Raw genomic sequence first — 22,440 nt, 5'->3', positions numbered from 1 at the left:
CCAGAAAAAAATCAATACTTATTCGATTCACAACCGCACAGAATTATTTAATAAGCATTCATATATAAAACATAGTGTTTCAAAAATAAGATGTTTCGATCCAGGTTTAGTGCAAACTTTTCTTGTGGAAGATATCGTTCCTAGAAATACCTAACTTCTTTTGGTTTCATAAATGTCGATATTCCTTGCCGTCACTTTACTAACATAAATCGCAATATAACTGTATTTTCTGATGCCTCATCAATTAAATTAATTTCGAAATTTCATAACTCCATGCTTATAACTTTAATGTTTAACTAAACTTCGTTTATATCTTAAAAGTTCAGCATACTGCTCCTATACTTTGAATGTTTCATAACACTGTGTTTATACGTTGAATGTTTCATAACACTGTGTTTATACGTTGAATGTTTCATAACACTGTGTTTATACGTTGAATGTTTCATCAAAGTATGGTTATACATTGATAGTATTGTCACTCCGTGCTTAAACCTTCATTGTATTGTCACACCATATTTAAACCTTTAATATATTGTCACACCATTCTTAAACTTTGAATGTATTGTCACACCATGCTTAAACATTGGACGTATTGTCACGCCATGCTTAAACATTGAATGTATTGTCACACCATGCCTAAACCTTGAATGTATTGTCACTCCATGCTTCAACATTGAATGTATTGTCACACCATGCTAAAACCTTGAATGTATTGTCACACCATTCTTAAAACTTGAATGTATTGTTACTGCGTGCATATACTTTGAATGTTAAACACTCTGTGCATATTACTTGCATCATTCTTCAGTCATTAGTGAATCTGAGCTTGAGGAATGGTAAGTATACGTACGTTGCTGAAAGTTTCTAGATGAACAGTGAACATCCTCTTCCCTGTAATCTTCAAGGGGTACAGCGCCCTTACAGAAATCATCCGTGCAGCATATTTCACCCTCTTAGAGCACCCGTACCATGGACTTTCGTACGCAGCATTCTTTATCGCCATGCTCTGAGGAAGAAAAGATGATTGTGGGAACTTAATTTCACTAAGAATCATAATCATAGTAGAGTCATACATTGAATATTCAGTACTTATATTATTGCAGTTTATATCTTAATTTAGAAGTACCTTAGCAAGTAAGTAACAATGTTAATGTCATGATAATGTTCAGCGTCATACTACACATTGCAGACAATAGAATATTACAAGGTAAATCTAGATAAAATAAATTAGGCGAAACAATAAAATTAAAAACAATATGAAAATGGTAATACCTTGAGAATGAGTTCGTTCCCAAACCAGGATATGATAAACAATTCCCCGATTGTTAGCGTCAAATATTCGAAAATGCCGAAAATTTTCATCCCTCTGCCTTGGACCTGAAAAAGGAACGGTCAAAATGCAAATAAACTTCTAGTAAGCGTTTAATATCATTACTTATTGTGTCATTAGTTATATTGTTAGATTGATTTTTTATTTTAAGTCCACGTTATACACAATAGGGCTAATCGGGACTGTACCTACAGTTTAAAGTGGAATCCGAACCACTATGTGCCTCCATCGGGTATCGAACCTGGGACCACTTGACTGCAAGGCGACGAGGCTACCACTGCGCTATCGGCGAGGGCCACCATTAATTATATTAAATTATAACATAGTCAGTTGTATCTCATAATTGATATAAATATTGACTTGATACAGATAAATTAAAATATAAAGAAAATAAAATGCAATATAAGCTTAAGCTACAGAATATGTAGTTATAAGTACAGCAATTAACTATAATATATTGCAATGGGGTAACTGAAGGGATTGGTACAATAACATGACAAGCCACACTTTTGGTGATAGCTTTTTTTCAACCCAATTGATGTGTTGTTGCAGTATACAACTATTTCAAGTGTTATCCCCGTAAATTTAGCAGCACAATGCATATTGCCATGATTTTCCCTCTCTTTCTTGAGAACATGACAAATCATAGAAGAGATACAATATCAGATTCAATAATTATATAGCCTTCTGAACATTAAAGGAATAATAAAAATTATGGAACTTTTCAAAAGTTAAAAAAAAACGCTCCACTGAAAGGTTGAACCAAAATCTTCAATTACACAATTAATGTTAGAAGTGAGTTATTCGTCTCCATATTACATAAAGGTGTGTGAACATTTTAACTTGAAAGCTGTGACTGACTCTGTGCTGTACAACGAAGTGTCAGGAAAAAGTAAAGGGGCCAGAGAGAAATATTTTCTGAGAGGTGAGGTCTAATTTAGTGCACCACTATATACTACACGAAATCCTCATTTGGGCTAAATAAAGATATATTCATTTAACTTTTGTGATTTTGGGGGGGGCAAGGTATTGACGCCCCTTTCTGGCGTTAGCATTGTAACTGTAGTATAAATGACGTTAACTTATAGAATTGTTCTGATGTTCGAAATAGGATCGTATTGAATAATATAACAATTGTTTGAAAGTGCCGAAAGCGAAGAGAAGTCTTACTTTAGTATCTTTCTTCATGCACAGCCACAATGTGGTACTTTTAATTGGATCCATAGTGTTAATCATAAAAATAGACCTTGGAGTCTGATTGGTGGATCGACTGTTCACGGAATGAAATGAAGAAGAAAGGTCTCAAGTTCCTGTGTGTGTTATATACGTAGAATATTTCTCCTAGTGGCGCTAGTGGAGTTATATGATTCAATATGGCGACATACGGACAGGAGAAGGGCATTTTGGGTTGCAGAATTCGAACAGGGGGTGTTGTGGCAGTGCAGCAATACTTTTGAACCAATTCGACGGGGATGCACAGCATAGGTATTGCATTGCACTTTGGGTGGAGGAATTCGTATATGCTGTATGCTGCTGATGTTCCGGTTCATGACATCCGAAGCTATGCTTGAGATGAGTATGGGCAGTACTGAACCACCATCTGAACACACACGCCTGATCAACATCGAATACTTGAAAGGTGCATGTAATGATGAAGATTTCTTCTCGCAATTGGTGTCACGGCAGTTGTGGTACGCCATTTCAGGCATGATCAAATCAGCTTCATTTTTGATCAATCCTTTCTTAATAACTCTGTATATATTCTAAAGCCACTCACTGTGGTTCCATCAAAGGCCAAGAGGCACGTAACCAGGAGGCTGAAGAAGTGCATAACCAACATCCCAGGACTGTATATCCTCTCCATCTCGTCCACCAACCTAACGAAACGAAATTCAGAATTTCTGTTAGATACGAAATGATAAATATAATAGTGCCATATCTATCTTACGAACCTAAGAATCAAATACAGTTCTCTCCTTATACTTAGAATTCGAATATTTTGTCATTTGTAGTCAATCTTACAGCAGATCTACACGTTATGTTACCATCTGATGTTCGTAGTATTGGTATTTTTATACACCCTGTATGGTGTTCCAATTGGTTTTTTTTTTTTTTCAGAAATACTTACTTCTAATTTAGATAAAGTTCGATACACATTTTCAGTATTTAATCGCTAAATCAACAGAAATTTAATTTTTTGTCAAATCCTGAATTTTGATTTGTCGACTCATGATCTAACCGCAGAGGGTTCCGAGTTCGACTGGTTTGGCCATGGATGTTTATCTGTGAATGCCCCTTCACCACTTATATCTAATAATAGTTCGTACGCATCGTCAAGATATGCCTAAAGAGGCAGAAAAGGAACTTTAAAGATAAATGCAAAACATCGTACTTCATTGTAAATCATCGTACGTAATTCAAGACATTTTAAAGTGCTAAAATGCTACATGAAAATAAATTGGGAGTTATTTTATGTCATTAACAGACTGCGATGCGATGAATTGTTATGACTCAGTAACTAGCCTTTGATATTTGAAACTGGAATTATACAGTGTGTTTCACGCCGTGGAGCGGCGGCTAGCCTGCCGGGAAGTAAAATCGCGTCTGCCGGCAAACTGGATGCAACATCCGCTTAACTGGAACAGTTAACTATGTAATGAAATAAGCTCGTACAATTACATTCAGAGTTACAATTAAAATGAACAATTACCTTGTTACAAGAGATGTTGGAAATTTTGTCCTCCTGCTTCCACACATTTACGGCATTTTTTAAAGGAAATTCTCACTAACACCCAACAGTTCCTCTTCGGAAATTACTTCACTTCCTCTCCTGATATTTTCTTTTAATTCTTACGATGTGTGGCTTCAGGTTTAAAAGCTTGGTAGCTCGCCACGCAGACGCCATGCGAAAGTCCGTTTCTTGTGTGAGGCGCTGCAGGGACTTATGAGGAGTATGTTCCAATCGTGCTCCAACGTCATCTAGTTTCTCCTCAGCAAGCACACGCCCTGTTTCTCTAAATTTCTTCACAAATATCTGATACTCTCTACGTGGAACGGAAATATCTGAGAATTCTTCTGCAAAGCACCTTCTAATTTTCCTACAAGAATTCGTAATGACATAAGAGTCGTAAATAAAAATTCGTTGTTCTAAATTGTACGGAGAGCTGGAAATATTATTAGACTGTATTATTAGCGTAGAGCTGTGTATAAATACCGGCAGATGATATCTTACTTCCCGCCGCGCTAGTTGGAATCGGCTCAACCATAATAGTATATATATGTATATATATACACAGGGTGAGTCACCTAAAAATACCACCGGAAATATTTCGTAAATGACAATAAATATTAAAAAAAATATTTCGTAGATAGGCCGTGGTAGGATTCCAAATAATAACGGTACCAATCTTTCGTAGATAAGCTATGCAGGTACGAGAGGGGCTCATGAAGTTAGTGGACACAATACGTTCAACTACGAAAGGAAGTAAGATTTTCAACACAAACTTAGTTGTTACATTGTAATATGTAAAATAGTTCTCAAGTAATTGTAACGTGAATTTGACGCTTGAAACAAACATTCTTACAAGTTGATTCGTATGTCGTAACATACATATCGTCCTTTTCAAGTCATTTGTGTATCATATCAAAGATGCTACTCTTCTGCATACTACACGTTGTGCCTAGGAAAGTTGTTATGTTCCAACAACTGCGGGTTACAGTAAAATGAGTAGTTTGTACATAAGTAAGCAATTATCTTAAAGCTTCTGATAAATCTTTCTGATTTGAAAAAAATGGACAACGAAAAGTATAAATTTTAAACATTCCACCATGAATTAGATTCATAAAGGTTAGTTCATTAACATCTTTCTATTTTTTTAATGGTGTTCATTCATTTGTCATAATATTTAGTACATCGGACCAATCAACTCTTCGTGTTTGGTCATCAGAAATCATTAAGTTTTCAACTTTTATACTTTGCACCTTCTAATTTTTTCCTATCTTTCAAATTGATTTAACAAATTTATGGAATAACACAAAGACCTAACAAAGTACACTGATTTACCAGACGTTTGTACGTACGTCAGAACTATTGCAAAGAAAATAGTATTTTCAAACTCTGAAAAGGCCGAGATGATACTTATCTATGTCGAGAGAATGGGGAATACGCCAAGGCGGGTCGCTATTTAATATTCGCAAATAATTTGCACGGCTGTTAATTAATTTGCACGTACTTAGAGCTAATTTGCACGTACTTAGAACTAATTTGCATGTACTTAGAATACTTTACATTTATGTATTTGCATGTTTATAACTTTTATGAATATATAATTTATTTTATGAAAAAATATGTATATAGAAGGTAATTAGAGGTATTAAACGCTATGCATATGGTTTTATATTCATTACTGCAAAGTATGTAATGTATCAATCGATAATATTAATGTTTATAGTATTGAAAATAAGTTTTTATGGTTTATGAACCGCTTTCAATGGTGGTAATGGGTGTAGGTACAGGTCCAATTACGATTTAGGACGGTCCCGGTATTCGAAACCGTGATATGTAACTGTAATAAATGGTTAGGCCTACAGTGTACAATGTATGTAATAATGTATGTTATTATGGTATGAAAGACGGTGGTCTCAGATGCTAGACAGAATACGGTCTCTGTATCTGAACTCCGCTCTAAGGGTAGACGAGAAAGGAATTTGGGAGGTGTGCGGTCAAGGTCAAATGACGTCACAACGCCAGAACAAAAGAAAGAACCCGATTGACCAATCAGAGAAGGCGTCGGTAGGTTTTCAGAACCGTTTTTTTCCAAGGTTAACTAGAACGCAAGAACAGGGGAAAGCTATGCAATACTGTAGGGCAGGGGAGTGATTGAACTAGACAACAAAGGATGTCTGAGAATGCGCGATGTAGGTCAAATCTCTGAAGCTATGCGTCGCTTCCGGCCGCCAATTAATATTCAGCTCAGGGTTGCCCCAAGGCACAGACGCTTTAGCGCGTCGTTTTAGGCTAGAACGCTTGCATGTCAGAACAGGTTTCTGTCTAAGTAAGCCAAGTTTGCCCAGAACACAAGAAAAAAGGATTTTTTGATACCCAATTAGATTGGAGCGAGAATTTTACTTTGAACAAGGAGAACGAAGCGTAAGGTTTTTTTATATGTACTAGGAAGAAGGAAGAGCTATCAGGGACTGGACCTACAGTTTTCACTATTTGCTTTTATCACGGGGTATCGAACCTAGGACCCTTTGATTGTTGATTAAGGTAGTAAATTTATGTTACTGTGTGCTATTTAACATAATATTGAGTTTATTTTTTACCAAATTTTGACTTTATGTCAAACATTTTCACAGCTTATCCTTATTTTTATCAAAATAACACAATTCAAACTGTTCAGGAAAGACTATTAGTTACATTTTCGACACACAAAGAGTGTGTTCTCAACTTCTATCTGTTTATTTCACACGTTTAGGCTTATTATTACTCAAATAACACTATTTATACTATTCAGGAAAGACTTTTAGTTATATTTCCGAGACACAATGTGTGTGTTCTCAACTTTTATCTGTTTATTTCACAAATTTATACCTATTTTTACCAAAATAACACTATTTATACTATTCAGGAAATACTTTTAGTTATATTTTCGACACACAATGTGTGTGTTCTCAACTTTTATTTGTTTATTTCACAAGTATAGCCTTATATTTACTCAAATAACACGATTTTAACGTGTTTTTTTATTACATTTTGGACACACACGCACTCACACACACACACATCCAAACACACACACACGCACACACACACACACAGAGGGACCGAGAGAGAGAGAGAGAGAGAGAAAGAGAGAGAGAGAGAGAGAGATTTTTCCAACTTTACAGGATTATTCTCTAGTTTACTCAAATAACACAATTTAGATGTGGTTTGAATTAAATTTTGTACACATGAAGTGTGTTTGGTCAACTTTTACCCTTTTATTTTACAAGTTTAGGCTTAATATTACTCAAATAACGCAATTTGATCCAGTCAGGAAGGATTTGTTATTATATTTTGGATGCACAAAGAGATGTTTTCAACTTTTTTACTGATTTCTTGCAGGGTATGTATTAATTTTTATTTATTTTGTTTTGTATCATATATACATTTACAAATTTTTAACTTAGAGTTTGGTATTTATTTAATTTTTTTTAAAAACACTAAAGAAAAAGTACTTTTAGCTAAAATGTAAGCCACAGAATATATTATTATTATTATTAGGGTTTACTGATTTCTACTATGCTATTTTTGGTTCTGTATTTCTATATGTATTTATTTAGGTCAGGTTACGCCTGCTACGTAGGAAAGTTTGTTTAGAGTTTGCTGAGTATTTTGTTACTCTTATACTAAGTTTCCTAAATATATCAGGTAGAGCTCCATCCATATACTTTTGTTTTTGCTGTTTGGAGATGATGCGATCAGCATCACTCTCCATCTGCTTTTTCTTTTATGTACCCAATATTATTTTGAGGCTTAGTGAATTCTAGAGCCTATTTATGCAGGAGAGAGGGCTTGAAAATTTTGATCTCAGATAACCCACAACTATTTGCCAGAGTATTTTAAAGGATATTTTATATTTATTATGTGCCACTAGAATGTCAAAGCTTGCTTAATTTTTATGTCTGTAACGCTGTTATTGTATTTCTAGCTAAGGCTTACTGGATAAAGTACACGAAATGTTTATCATTTCTACTATTTACCTTTATACGAGGCCAAATTTTTAGTGTAATTATTGTGTGTCTATAAAGACTGAAATTTTTTACCGATGGGTCCATAACTGGACGCTTACCAACATTGTTCCCTTTTTTTTAAAAAAAAATATAACCATTTATCAATATATTGACAATTCACAGGACAAGACGAAGTTCAAAGACAACTGACTATATGGACCATAGGTCCACTTGCTAAACTTTTTTCTAAGCTAGAAGAATAATTTAGCCTTATAGCCTTTTTCAATTTATTTTTGAAGTATTACTGGTTTTTTGGGTGCATCAACATTTGGGTTATTTCCATTTGGTTTATTATACGAGGCTACAATCACTATCTGAACACTGAAATCCTCTGATTGAAATTAAAAGCTCAGGCTGTAACTAGGGACTTAGTATGTATATCGATAATTTATAGGACAACACGAACCTTACAAAGGATTGTAGGTGATGTAAGCCCACACGCCAGAGCTTTGTTAACCTGCAAGAAGCATTTACAGCTAATGCTACGAGGAAATGAGGTTGTTTTTTTACTGTTTCACAAGAATGCTACCTTTTATACACCCAATATTTGCTTTTTCAAGTAACTACATGTACCAGAAGTACTTACAGGCTAACTCTAACTAGACTTCGATTTATATAAATGTGGCAAGAACTATATTTCTGAGGAAGTACGCAAAAGCAGATTACCCGATTAAAGTATCTGAAAAACAGATTTTTCTATGTAAGTATATTTTTATTGACTGGATTATTTAACAGATCAAACAGGAGGACTTCAATATTCATTAAATGTAGTTCTATAGTATAGGTGGTTTCAGAGATATAAAAAAACAAATATAAGATTTCGCTTTTTTTTTCTTTCCTTCTGAGGCTAATTGCGACGCTAAGGGTAAATGGCGAGGAAATGTAACGGAGGAGAAACAGTCCCAAAAGTTATGGGCTGCATGTAAGTTAATACCACAGAGATATTACAGTAGGTGTAGGTTCTACCACCAGAACATTTCTATTATAATAATACTGGTTATGCTGTACTGTTAGCTAAAGATGCTGATATTTGAGAAACTTAAAAGCTTATTTGCAAAATTTTAAGATAAATAATAATCTGTTAGACTGTAATCATATTTTATATCCATTCTGCACAAGATCCGATGACAAAATTTAAAAATTGTAATCGCCCAGACAGGGACTCGAACCCTGGACAGATAGGTTAAAAGCCTAACGCTATACCAACTAAGCTATCTGGTTACAAGGTATTCTTTTCTTGAAAAATTAGTTATGTTAAGTAATATATTGAAACAGTTGAGAACATTTTTGGTCTGGTTCGACAGAGAAGGAGACAACATTTCCAATTTTTTTCAGACTGGGTGTATTTTTCCACTATAGAGGCCTTCACTATATGTAATTCGAAACGCTCAAGTTCAGCTAGCTTCCAAAATTGAGGTAAAGATTGTGTTTGGCGAGATTAACAAGTTACATTTATATCCAGTTACGGACAAATACAGCTAAAACTCTCAGATTTACTGTACTAGCCAAGTTTTAGTAACATTTTCCTTCACTATAGTACTAATACCAAAGAAATAGATATATTTTATTTATAATTTGACAAAATGTACTAGTATTTAATTCACAAAGTTAGGTAAAAAACAGTATTTTTTTTTAAATATTGTTGCTGCCTTCAAATTTTATGTTATTTAGCCACTAACAACTGGTTTACACTGTTTGACATCCTTTAAATAGCAAAAGAAGGAGTTATTTGTTTAGTATTTATACTACTTTATATTTATTTAAAAAAACATTTATACAGTTTAACATAATTTTTAACAAATTTTTACTAATTTACATATCAAAGTTATGTTATTTAGAGTGTATGAAGGCGTATAAAGTTAATATTTGTACTTATCAGTGCAACTAACAATTATATTTTACACACAAAAGATAATGTATACAGTTAAATCACTTGAATCAGAGAATAATATTTTGCAGTAATGGATTCATTCAGCACTAGTCAGTACTTTTATGCATCAGAAAGTTTTCTTAATTTTCTATTATGCATGCTATTTTGTGCTATTCTTAAAATGTATTTCTAAGGCAAACTGGTTTAATTTTCTGCTTATAATGGAAAGTTGACATAGTTTTCGCACAATGCTTTGTACATTTGTTATATTCACTACTTACAATGCAAATATTATGCTTATTTAATGTATAACTAACTAACTCTCTAGCCTTCTTAAACCCGAAGGTTCAATTTTTCAAAGTTAAAATTTTAAAAATACAATTTTCTAAAATTGAAACTTATAATAATACATTTTTGTTAGTAGAAGTTTTTATACTAGAGTAAATTCTTTTGTTGTTAAAGAAAAATGTGTTATTTAATGTAAAATTAAAGTAATTAAAATTCAAAAAAATAAATATTAATATTCTTTTACATAAAAAAATTCAAAGTACATTGTTAAAGTCAAAGTGTATTCAAATTCAATTTTTCACAGTTATCGTTTTAAGAATACAATTTTCTAAAATTAAAAGTTATAATAGTATATTTTTGTTAGTAGAAGTTTTTATACTAGGGCATATTATTTTGTTGTTAATGTAAAATTTGTTAGTTAATGTAAAATTAAAGTAATTAAAAATCAATTTTTCAAAGTTAAAGTTTCAAAAATACAATTTTCTAAAATTAAAATTTATAATAGTACATTTTTGTTAGTAGAAGTTTTTATACTAGAGTAAATTCTTTTGTTGTTAAAGACAAATGTGTTAGTTAATGTAAAATTAAAGTAATTAAAATTCAAAAAAATAAAAAAATAGTGAACAAATAAACAAATAAAGATCTAAGAAAAAAAGCAAACAACCTAAGTCAAATTCAAGCAGCAAGAGGAATACACAGAAACCAACATGGGATACAGAAAGATAAATCAATAGTCACACCCATAGCACAGTTTAAAAAACTACATAGCTGAAACCTTAGAGAAACATAAAACTGCAAACACAATATATCTAGATTCTTCCAAGGCATAGGATAGAGTAAAAACATGGCTTGCTTATGGACAAACTCAACAACATAGGAATAAAATAGACAAGCAATCCTGTTTTCAGTAGAAAATTCCAATTACTCAAGTAAGCCACATCGTACGTAGTACATAAGAAGAGCACATTAACATCATCAGCAGTAAACCTTCGTGCAACTTCTACCTGCTGAAACAAGTAAGTGAGTATAATTTATCAGAAAAATGCCTACATTTTAGCCTAATTTACCTGTACATTAATAATACTACCAGAATACTAAGGCTTCAAAAGTGAACACTAAGAATGATGTTCAGACTAAAGTATAGGGCATCTTGCAATGGTTTATTACTCCCTACATCTACAAGTCAATAACAATTATTCTAAATACTACGAAGTTGGACAAAATATAGTCAAATACACAACACAAGAAGGAAAATAATTACAAGTAAAACAGCAGACACTCAATATCTCAAAACAATGCGGTAAAAATATTCTACAACAAACTGCCTCATAACATAAAACTGCTAAGTCCCCAAAACATATACAAATACAATCAATAAAAACTACTTGAAAAGGGAAAACTGTCTACGGTCTCACAGACTTGGTGTAAAATAACAGCAAAACTTAGAAGCATGCACAGTCAATATTGCTGAATTTGCATACAGTTCACATGCAAACTCTCATGAAAAGGCTCAAAGCAGTCTCCCAGCTCAGTTCTCATCTATACTTGGACAACAAAATCCTGCAACAAATTCTCAGAAATCCTACCTTTCCTACCCTTGCTTAAATAGCTAAAGTGCAATCTTCATACTAAAATATTGGAAAAAGGCATATCTATTTACATAAAAGTGTGTACACATGTGTTTGTCTGCATGTACTCTTAGATAAATTGATAAAAAAGCAATATAGTTATAAATCAAAGACTACACCTAATAATATTAATTTCAAAATAAGCTGATAGAAAAAGATATAATAACTACAGTATAAGCTAGAAACATAAATTGAGAGTATTTGAAAATAAGATCCTTAGGAAAATATTTGGGCCTAAAACAGATGACGAGGCAGATGAGTGGAGAAGATTACATAATTTAGAAGTACATAATTTGTATTCATGTCCAGATATTATTAGAATAATTAAATCAAGAAGACTTAGATGTGTAGATCATGTGGTACAAATGGGAGAGGAAAAAAAGTATACAGGATTCTTGTTGGGAAACCTGATGGTAAAAGACCAATAGGAAGACCAAAACAAAATGGAGGGATAATGTTGAGATGGACCTAAAGGAAATTGGTAGGGATAGAAAGGAGTATATAGATCTTGCTCAGGACAGGAACAGATGAAAGGCATGTGTTGCTGCAGCCGTGAACCTTCGGGTTTAAGAAGGCTAGAGAGTTAGTTAGTTATACATTAAATAAGCATAATATTTGCATTGTAAGTAGTGAATATAACAAATGTACAAAGCATTGTGCGAAAACTATGTCAACTTTCCATTATAAGCAGAAAATTAAACCAGTTTGCCTTAGAAATACATTTTAAGAATAGCACAAAATAGCATGCATAATAGAAAATTAAGAAAACTTTCTGATGCATAAAAGTACTGACTAGTGCTGAATGAATCCATTACTGCAAAATATTATTCTCTGATTCAAGTGATTTAACTGTATACATTATCTTTTGTGTGTAAAATATAATTGTTAGTTGCACTGATAAGTACAAATATTAACTTTATACGCCTTCATACACTCTAAATAACATAACTTTGATATGTAAATTAGTAAAAATTTGTTAAAAATTATGTTAAACTGTATAAATGTTTTCTTAAATAAATATAAAGTAGTATAAATACTAAACAAATAACTCCTTCTTTTGCTATTTAAAGGATGTCAAACAGTGTAAACCAGTTGTTAGTGGCTAAATAACATAAAATTTGAAGGCAGCAACAATATTTAAAAAAAATATTGTTTTTTACCTAACTTTGTGAATTAAATACTAGTACATTTTGTCAAATTATAAATAAAATATATCTATTTCTTTGGTATTAGTACTATAGTGAAGGAAAATGTTACTAAAACTTGGCTAGTACAGTAAATCTGAGAGTTTTAGCTGTATTTGTCCGTAACTGGATATAAATGTAACTTGTTAATCTCGCCAAACACAATCTTTACCTCAATTTTGGAAGCTAGCTGAACTTGAGCGTTTCGAATTACATATAGTGAAGGCCTCTATAGTGGAAAAATACACCCAGTCTGAAAAAAATTGGAAATGTTGTCTCCTTCTCTGTCGAACCAGACCAAAAATGTTCTCAACTGTTTCAATATATTACTTAACATAACTAATTTTTCAAGAAAAGAATACCTTGTAACCAGATAGCTTAGTTGGTATAGCGTTAGGCTTTTAACCTATCTGTCCAGGGTTCGAGTCCCTGTCTGGGCGATTACAATTTTTAAATTTTGTCATCGGATCTTGTGCAGAATGGATATAAAATATGATTACAGTCTAACAGATTATTATTTATCTTAAAATTTTGCAAATAAGCTTTTAAGTTTCTCAAATATCAGCATCTTTAGCTAACAGTACAGCATAACCAGTATTATTATAATAGAAATGTTCTGGTGGTAGAACCTACACCTACTGTAATATCTCTGTGGTATTAACTTACATGCAGCCCATAACTTTTGGGACTGTTTCTCCTCCGTTACATTTCCTCGCCATTTACCCTTAGCGTCGCAATTAGCCTCAGAAGGAAAGAAAAAAAAAGCGAAATCTTATATTTGTTTTTTTATATCTCTGAAACCACCTATACTATAGAACTACATTTAATGAATATTGAAGTCCTCCTGTTTGATCTGTTAAATAATCCAGTCAATAAAAATATACTTACATAGAAAAATCTGTTTTTCAGATACTTTAATCGGGTAATCTGCTTTTGCGTACTTCCTCAGAAATATAGTTCTTGCCACATTTATATAAATCGAAGTCTAGTTAGAGTTGGCCTGTAAGTACTCCTGGTACATGTAGTTACTTGGAAAAGCAAATATTGGGTGTATAAAAGGTAGCATTCTTGTGAAACAGTAAAAAAACAACCTCATTTCCTCGTAGCAATAGCTGTAAATGCTTCTTGCAGGTTAACAAAGCTCTGGCGTGTGGGCTTACATCACCTACAATCCTTTGTAAGGTTCGTGTTGTCCTATAAATTATCGATATACATACTAAGTCCCTAGTTACAGCCTGAGTTTTAATTTCAATCAGAGGATTTCAGTGTTCAGATAGTGATTGTAGCCTCGTATAATAAACCAAATGGAAATAACCCAAATGTTGATGCATCCAAAAAACCAGTAATACTTCAAAAATAAATTGAAAAAGGCTATAAGGCTAAATTATTCTTCTAGCTTAGAAAAAAGTTTAGCAAGTGGACCTATGGTCCATATAGTCAGTTGTCTTTGAACTTCGTCTTGTCCTGTGAATTGTCAATATATTGATAAATGGTTATATTTTTTTTTTAAAAAAAAGGGAACAATGTTGGTAAGCGTCCAGTTATGGACCCATCGGTAAAAAATTTCAGTCTTTATAGACACACAATAATTACACTAAAAATTTGGCCTCGTATAAATGTAAATAGTCGAAATGATAAACATTTCGTGTACTTTATCCAGTAAGCCTTAGCTAGAAATATAATAACAGCGTTACAGACATAAAAATTAAGCAAGCTTTGACATTCTAGTGGCACATAATAAATATAAAATATCCTTTAAAATACTCTGGCAAATAGTTGTGGGTTATCTGAGATCAAAATTTTCAAGCCCTCTCTCCTGCATAAATAGGCTCTAGAATTCACTAAGCCTCAAAATAATATTGGGTACATAAAAGAAAAAGCAGATGGAGAGTGATGCTGATCGCATCATCTCCAAACAGCAAAAACAAAAGTATATGGATGGAGCTCTACCTGATATATTTAGGAAACTTAGTATAAGAGTAACAAAATACTCAGCAAACTCTAAACAAACTTTCCTACGTAGCAGGCGTAACCTGACCTAAATAAATACATATAGAAATACAGAACCAAAAATAGCATAGTGGAAATCAGTAAACCCTAATAATAATAATAATAATAATAATAATAATAATATATTCTGTGGCTTACATTTTAGCTAAAAGTACTTCTTCTTTAGTGTTTTTGAAAAAATTTAAATAAATACTAAACTCTAAGTTAAAAATTTGTAAATGTATATATGATACAAAACAAAATAAATAAAAATTAATACATACCCTGCAAAAAATCAGTAAAAAAGTTGAAAACATCTCTGTGTGCATCCAAAATATAATAACAAATCCTTCCTGACTGGATTAAATTGTGTTATTTGAGTAATATTAAGCCTAAACTTGTAAAATAAAAGGGTAAAAGTTGACCAAACACACTTCATGTGTACAAAATTTAATTCAAACCACATCTAAATTGTGTTATCTGAGTAAACTAGAGAATAATCCTGTAAAGTTGGAAATCTCTCTCTTTCTCTCTCTCTCTCTCTCTCTCTCTCTCTCTCTCTCTCTCTGTGCGTGTGTGTGTGATTGGATGTGAGTGTGTGTGAGTGCGTGTGTGTCCAAAATGTAATAAAAAACACGTTAAAATCGTGTTATTTGAGTAAATATAAGGCTAAACTTGTGAAATAAACAAATAAAAGTTGAGAACACACACATTGTGTGTCGAAAATATAACTAAAAGTATTTCCTGAATAGTATAAATAGTGTTATTTTGGTAAAAATAGGTATAAATTTGTGAAATAAACAGATAGAAGTTGAGAACACACTCTTTGTGTGTTGAAAATGTAACTAAAAGTCTTTCCTGAACAGATTGAATTGTGTTATTTTGATAAAAATAAGGATAATCTGGGAAAATGTTTGACATAAAGTCAAAGTTTGGTAAAAAATAAACTCAATATTATGTTAAATAGCACACAGTAACATAAATTTACTACCTAAATCAATAATCAAAGGGTCCTAGGTTCGATACCCCGTGATAAAAGCAAATAGTGAAACCTGTAGGTCCAGTCCCTGATAGCTCTCCCTTCTACCTAGTACATATAAAAAAAACCTTACGCTTCGTTCTCCTTGTTCAAAGTAAAATTCTCGCTCCAATCTAATTGGGTATCCAAAAATCATTTTTTCTTGTGTTCTGGGCAAACTTGGCTTACTTAGACAGAAACCTGTTCTGACATGCAAGAGTTCTAGCCTAAAACGACGCGCTAAAGCGTCTGTGCCTTGGGGCAACCCTGAGCTGAATATTAATTGGCGGCGGAAACCGGTTCTACAAGCGACGCATAGCTTCAGAGATTTGACCTACATCGCGCATTCTCAGACATCCTTTGTTGTCTGGTTCAATCACTACCCTGCCCTACAGTATTGCATAGCTTTCCCCTGTTCTTGCGTTCTAGTTAACCTTGGAAAAAAACAGTTCTGAAAACCTACCGACGCCTTCTCTGATTGGTCAATCGGGTTCTTTCTTTTGTTCTGGCGTTGTGACGTCATTTGACCTTGACCGCACATCTCCCAAATTCCTTTCTCGTCTACCCTTAGAGCGGAGTTCAGATACAGAGACCGTATTCTGTCTAGCATCTGAGACCACTGTCTTTCATACCATAATAACATACATTATTACATACATTGTACACTGTAGGCCTAACCATTTATTACAGTTACATATCACGGTTTTGAATACCGGGACCGTCCTAAATCGTCATTGGACCTGTACCTACACCCATTACCACCATTCAAAGCGGTTCATAAACCATAAAAACTTATTTTCAATACTATAAACATTAATATTATCGATTGATACATTACATACTTTGCAGTAATGATTATAAACCCATATGCATAATTACCTTATATATACATATTTTTTCATAAAATAAATTATATATTCATAAAAGTTATAAACATGCAAATACATAAATGTAAAATATTCTAAGTACGTGCAAATTAGTTCTAAGTACGTGCAAATTAATTAACACCCGTGCAAATTAATTGCGAATATTAAATAGCGACCGGCCTTGGCGTATTCCGCATCTACTGTCGAGTGTAGGAAAAATGCAGCACAAACGTGCTGGATGTATACACGACGGCATTTCCGCTCGGCTCTGCCGACAGGCATAGTGGGGATGCACCTTCACGCTCAACTTCATATTACAATTACTTGAGAACCACTTGACGTATTACAATGTAAAAAACGCCATTCTTAATGATTTTTTCCGTACTTTCAATGAGCTGAAAATAAAATGGGGTTTCCATTTTAAAAAAAACTAAGTTTGTGTTGAAAATCGTACTTTGATTAGTAGTTGAACGTACTGCGTCCACTAATTTCATGAGCCCCTCTCATACCTATATATCTGCGAAAGAAGTATTTCAATATTTATTGTTTTTCGAAATTTTTCCGGTGGTAATTTTAGGAATTAATTTACACCTTGTATATATATACAGGGGGTATAATAAGTAATAGCGCAAAATGACACAGTTGAAAGTACACGATAATAGAAGCAAGAAAGTGTCGGTAAACATGGGTCTGCAAAGGAGCCATTTTCGAGATAATTGCGAATATATGGTTACAAGCCGCCACTGACTTCATTGTTTGTAAAGTCGTCCTATTTGGTAAAATGCTAATAATACAGTGAGAAAAGTAATTGGAAATCTCATTCCTTTCATTGAACATTCTACTTACTTCAACAAGGAATACAGTACTACGTTAGTATGTTACATGTTACGTACAATTACCTGTTAAAGGAGGTGTTCAAAGTGTCGTCCTTGTATTTGGATGCAATACTGTATGTGATTCTCCATTTAGTTTCGAATTCTTTCGAACACCCCGGGTTCATTTCGGAATTGGTTACAAGCGTGTACAATTCTCTGTTCTAGTTCTTCAACCGTGCATTGCCGTCAACCAAACCACACATGAAATGCACATCCGCATACTCTCCGTTCCTGTAAAGTTCCATTTTCACTACGCAGTACAGCACAACTGACTGACTCCCACAGTACGATTACACTGTGTACTGATTGTATCCATCCTGTTTGATTACAACGCCACCTCTCGGAAATGTTCTGTTTTGTAAACAAATAGCAAACCTCGGAACGCGCAAGGAGTAAAGCACTCGGTGTTTACAAAATGCAATCAGTGACGGTTTCTAACCACACATTCGCACACATTATTAGCATTTTACCAACTTGGACGATGTTTACAAACAATGAAGTCAGTTGCAGCTTGTAACCACACATTCGCAATGATCTCGAAATCGGCTCGTTTGCAGACCCATGTTAACTCAGACATTTTTTGCTTCTATTCTTGTGTACTTTCAACTGTGTCAGTTTACGCTATTACTTATGATGCACCGTGTATATACAGGGTGTTTCAAAAAGAATCACCCGATTTCACAGTTCATCCATAGTAGTAGGAAGTAGTTAAATCTTATAAGGTTTAAACATCAGACGTCGCCGCAATACACGCCACATAGTGGTAGGGGGAATCGTCAGTTTTGTACTCGCTCGACGAGTGGACTTTTTCGGACTGCGAACAAAGCTTTGTAGATTGCGCTCCACATGTTCGTCAGAAACACGAGGAGAGCCTGTTGATTTATTTCCCTTTGCACAGATGACCTACATCTTTCAACTGTTTGTGCCAACGTCGAATGCTCTGTGCGGTAGGAGGTTCAACACCATAATGTGGCCGAAATTCACGATGCACTGTTGTAACAGATTCACACACTTCAAAAGCACAGTGCACAGAAAGCTTTTTGTTGGGACGTCGCCACATTGCTTGAATCTGACGCGTGCGGGGGCGGGGATGGGAGGGGGCGCTGCTGCTACCTGCCGGGAATCATGTGAATCTCACGAATATCCTCTTCCTAACATTACGTTGTTCGATGCTTTTTAGCAAACGTTTACTGAGTTAAACGACTTCAAAATCGAATTATTATTTTTGAAACTAGGTGTATATATCAAAATAATGTAAGGCAAACATTACTGTGCAATCATAAATATTCAATACAAATGTAAATTTGTCAATTTCTTCCCCTAAAAATCCTATGAAGTCATCAGAAAAACTTACAACAATATCATACAACTTACCTTATTATCTCACAATGCAACTTGACGCAGTATTTGACAGCAGACATAACAGTATTGTCGTTGACATTCCTGTTCTCATCTGGATCTACTGTGGCTCTAGCACGAGTACCAGAAGCAGAATTGGTTTCGAGACGTTCCTCAAGATTGGAACCAGGCTTTGCTAAACCCTTTAAGCCGGACAAGGTATGTGAAATATGATCCAGCTGCGTAGTAGCCAGCATGAGCATCAGAATGAAGAAAGTGGTGAATGACACGTTGGTGGTCAAGACAATCGGACCAGCAATGTTTTGCAGCCAATAGACTATCTCGTAAGCTTGAGATACCTGCTCGTCGAATGGGTACCAAGCTTCTATCGGTAGATACCTGTAAGGCTTGAACGGCTTTGAGCTATTGGTGTTGTTACCAGGCGAAGGGTAGGTGATTGAAATTGGGTAAGCGTGCCAATGGGCTATCATGGCGTAGCCGTAAATGAGAAGAGCTATGGTGAGTTTCTTGCATCTCTTCTCCGCCGCATCTAACAGCTTTGCTCTCGATTTCAAGAACCTTTGGTCAATGATGCAGTGGTCCCACATGCGTACGAACTTCAGAAAGTAATTTCTGTTGAAGAGCATGAAAACCTGCTTCATGAGGGCACCCAGAAAATACAGCATCACGACAGCATTCTGCGCTACTTGACTGATGTCGTCGATATAAATCAAGAACTTGGCTATGAAGAAGAATGTGTGCATGGCAGTCATACCTAGAATAATTATGATCGTGTACAGGTTGAAGAGTGTGACTTTGCAGAAATGAAACCTTGACTTTCTAAAGTTAAGAGGCCAGATGCCGACGATTCGGAAGAGTTTAATCTGGAATTTTGCGTACTCATCCAGAGCTTTGATGCTCAAGTCGTCTGATATTTGACACTCACTTATATCATCCATACCTTTCTGGTTTTACTACGAAATTTACAATGATAATCGTTTCTATCACGTGATGTATCTTATGGCAATCTGATTTTTGTGATAAATAAAGATTCACACAGCTGCAACTTTCTTTTCCAAATTTTGAGCAAGAAAATTGAGATTTCCTGAACAGTTAGATATTACTGCCTGAAGATGTCAGGACAAATGATTGTACAAATAATAGGCGGCAAAATATTTTACAACCAATCAAAAATCACCAGTCTTACGTAAGAATTTGACCACATAAATGCAACGCACATTGTAGAAAAGGAAAACCTCTGTTTGTCAACCAGACACGTTCACAATTTGTACGAAATCTCAGTAACTAAAATCACAGTTCGTACATCTCAATTCTTGTCAACTCGTCATTTCTAAGTTTCTGATTACTGCTCTCTACCTTAAGCTATCATTAAAGGCCCTCACTGACAATTACCAAATACCAGTTTTGCTTGTAACATTTCATATTCAAAGGGATACCTTTTGATTTGTAATTCACTTTTAAGATGTCGTGAATGTTTCGCGGTTTTATTTTTTTGTTTTCGACTCTCTCATTACGATCAGAGCTCCACATCGGCCAGATTCGCTTACTTGGCCCGCCTTGCTGGCGAGCGGGCGAGTTTTGACTATACACCTGGGTTTAGACCCGTCAAGCATCGATAGCCCATTGGTATCTGGAAGGCCTTGCAAGACGAAGCTCGCTTATCTTCAGCTGAATCTCATTCCGGTTTTACACCGTCTACGGATACATGAGTCACTCAGTCACCGTTGCCAACTTTTAGATTATAAACTGGTCAAGGAGCACTTAAAATGTTCATCACGTTTATCAATTTGAAATTACAGACATTTATTCCTTGGTAGAAAATATTTGTATCACTAACGCCTAGTGGAGGCGATTGGGTTCCAAAAGTAGGGGGCCAAGGTTCTAAAGTGGGGTGTGGGCAAGGACAGTTTAATATCCCTTTTTACATAGGGTTAGCCTGGTGCAAAGTGGCAAAAGTGGGGGGCAATAGTGGCCGCGGTGGCTCAGTCGGTAACGCGTCTGACTACCATGCTAAAGGTCCCGGGTTCGATCCCCGGCCGGTTCAAATCCGGGAACTTTTCTAACGGTGGAAGCGGCCCCGGCGCCCACCCAGCGTCGAATAACATTGGTACCTGGGGGAAACCCTGGGGGGTAAAGGCGGTCAGGGGCGTGATGATGATCACATCACCCCCACTCACGACCGGATCAAGAAAGTGTGGGGCGTTACTCCCACACCCCCTATACGCCTTCATGGCGTGGTGCTATGCACAGGGGAACACTTTACCTTTTTATCTAATAAAAATATCAATATATTAATGCATGAACAGCATGAGACTCTATAATGGTATACAAATGACACCTCTCAGACCACGGGCAAAATATTTACATTTTCAGTCAAATAAAACTCAAAACTAACTTTTGAAATATAGATTCAGGAACCTATTTCTTTATTTCGCATCCGTAGTTATTATTTACAAAAAAGCAAAATATACATAAGTGTACAAGGGCAAAACATTACGAAACGATAAATCAATTCAAACTGCCTTGTCAGTCAAAATAAGTATACAATGGCATTGACAAAATAAAAATGCACAAATATTTCAAACCGAGACAAAGGTCTCAAGACAAATGCAATTCGGCACAAACACAACGTACAAGGGCAAACTTCTTCCAACTATTAGAAAGAACTGTGAAAGAGCTTACAATTCCAAGGAACAACCACTTGGGGGTCCTGAGAAGGACATGTCAATGGTCCATAAAATGGAACATGAAATCAGAATTTGCATTATAATCGTCGTTTGCTCATGTTGTTGCTAGTTATCTAGTTCTACAGACCGCATTGATAGTAACATGAGCGTAACTTGGGACCTAACTTGGGGGGGGGGTAGGTCCGAAATTTTTCCATCCCATTAAGAATAGCATTCAGGATAATTTTCCTAAACTGCTATATTTGTAAACCTATAAAGTTATATTAATTTACAATCAATTTTTAATTAACCTTTTAAAATCATTAATTATTTGTTGGAAAATTAACAAGCCGAATAGAAATTTTAAACACACAGAAAACTTTTGTTGTTCAAACTTAATTTAAAATTAGGAGATAAAAAAGTAGCATTCTTCTTTCTGGTTGCAAATATTAGTGCTTGGGGACTTGTTTAAGGTAGCCTTCCCACCTAGAAATACTTGTTTCAAGTGGTACATGTTAGAAATTTTAATATTGAAGGAGTTAAGGTCAAACTGTTTCAACAGTGAATAGATGATGATCATGCACATTCGCTGA

The 22,440-nt window shown here is 34.6% G+C and overlaps 1 protein-coding gene across 1 annotated transcript; it reads right to left on the bottom strand.

The window, feature by feature from the left end:
• Positions 1-811: 811 nt before the first annotated feature.
• LOC146002202 (odorant receptor coreceptor-like) lies at positions 812-20,119 on the bottom strand. The gene is made up of 3 exons (XM_083139918.1): positions 19,197-20,119; positions 3,108-3,207; positions 812-1,006 (listed from the first exon to the last, which is right to left on the bottom strand). Exons 1-3 carry the CDS (start codon positions 20,117-20,119, stop codon positions 812-814), a joined length of 1,218 nt encoding a protein of 405 aa, XP_082996044.1.
• Positions 20,120-22,440: the final 2,321 nt, after the last annotated feature.

The sequence above is a fragment of the Lepisma saccharinum genome, chromosome 18 (assembly GCF_977018435.1).
Source record: "Lepisma saccharinum chromosome 18, izLepSacc3.1, whole genome shotgun sequence".
Classification (NCBI taxonomy): domain Eukaryota; kingdom Metazoa; phylum Arthropoda; class Insecta; order Zygentoma; family Lepismatidae; genus Lepisma; species Lepisma saccharinum.
Note: the sequence above shows the minus strand (reverse complement) of the source record. Positions and strands in the feature narration are given on the sequence as shown.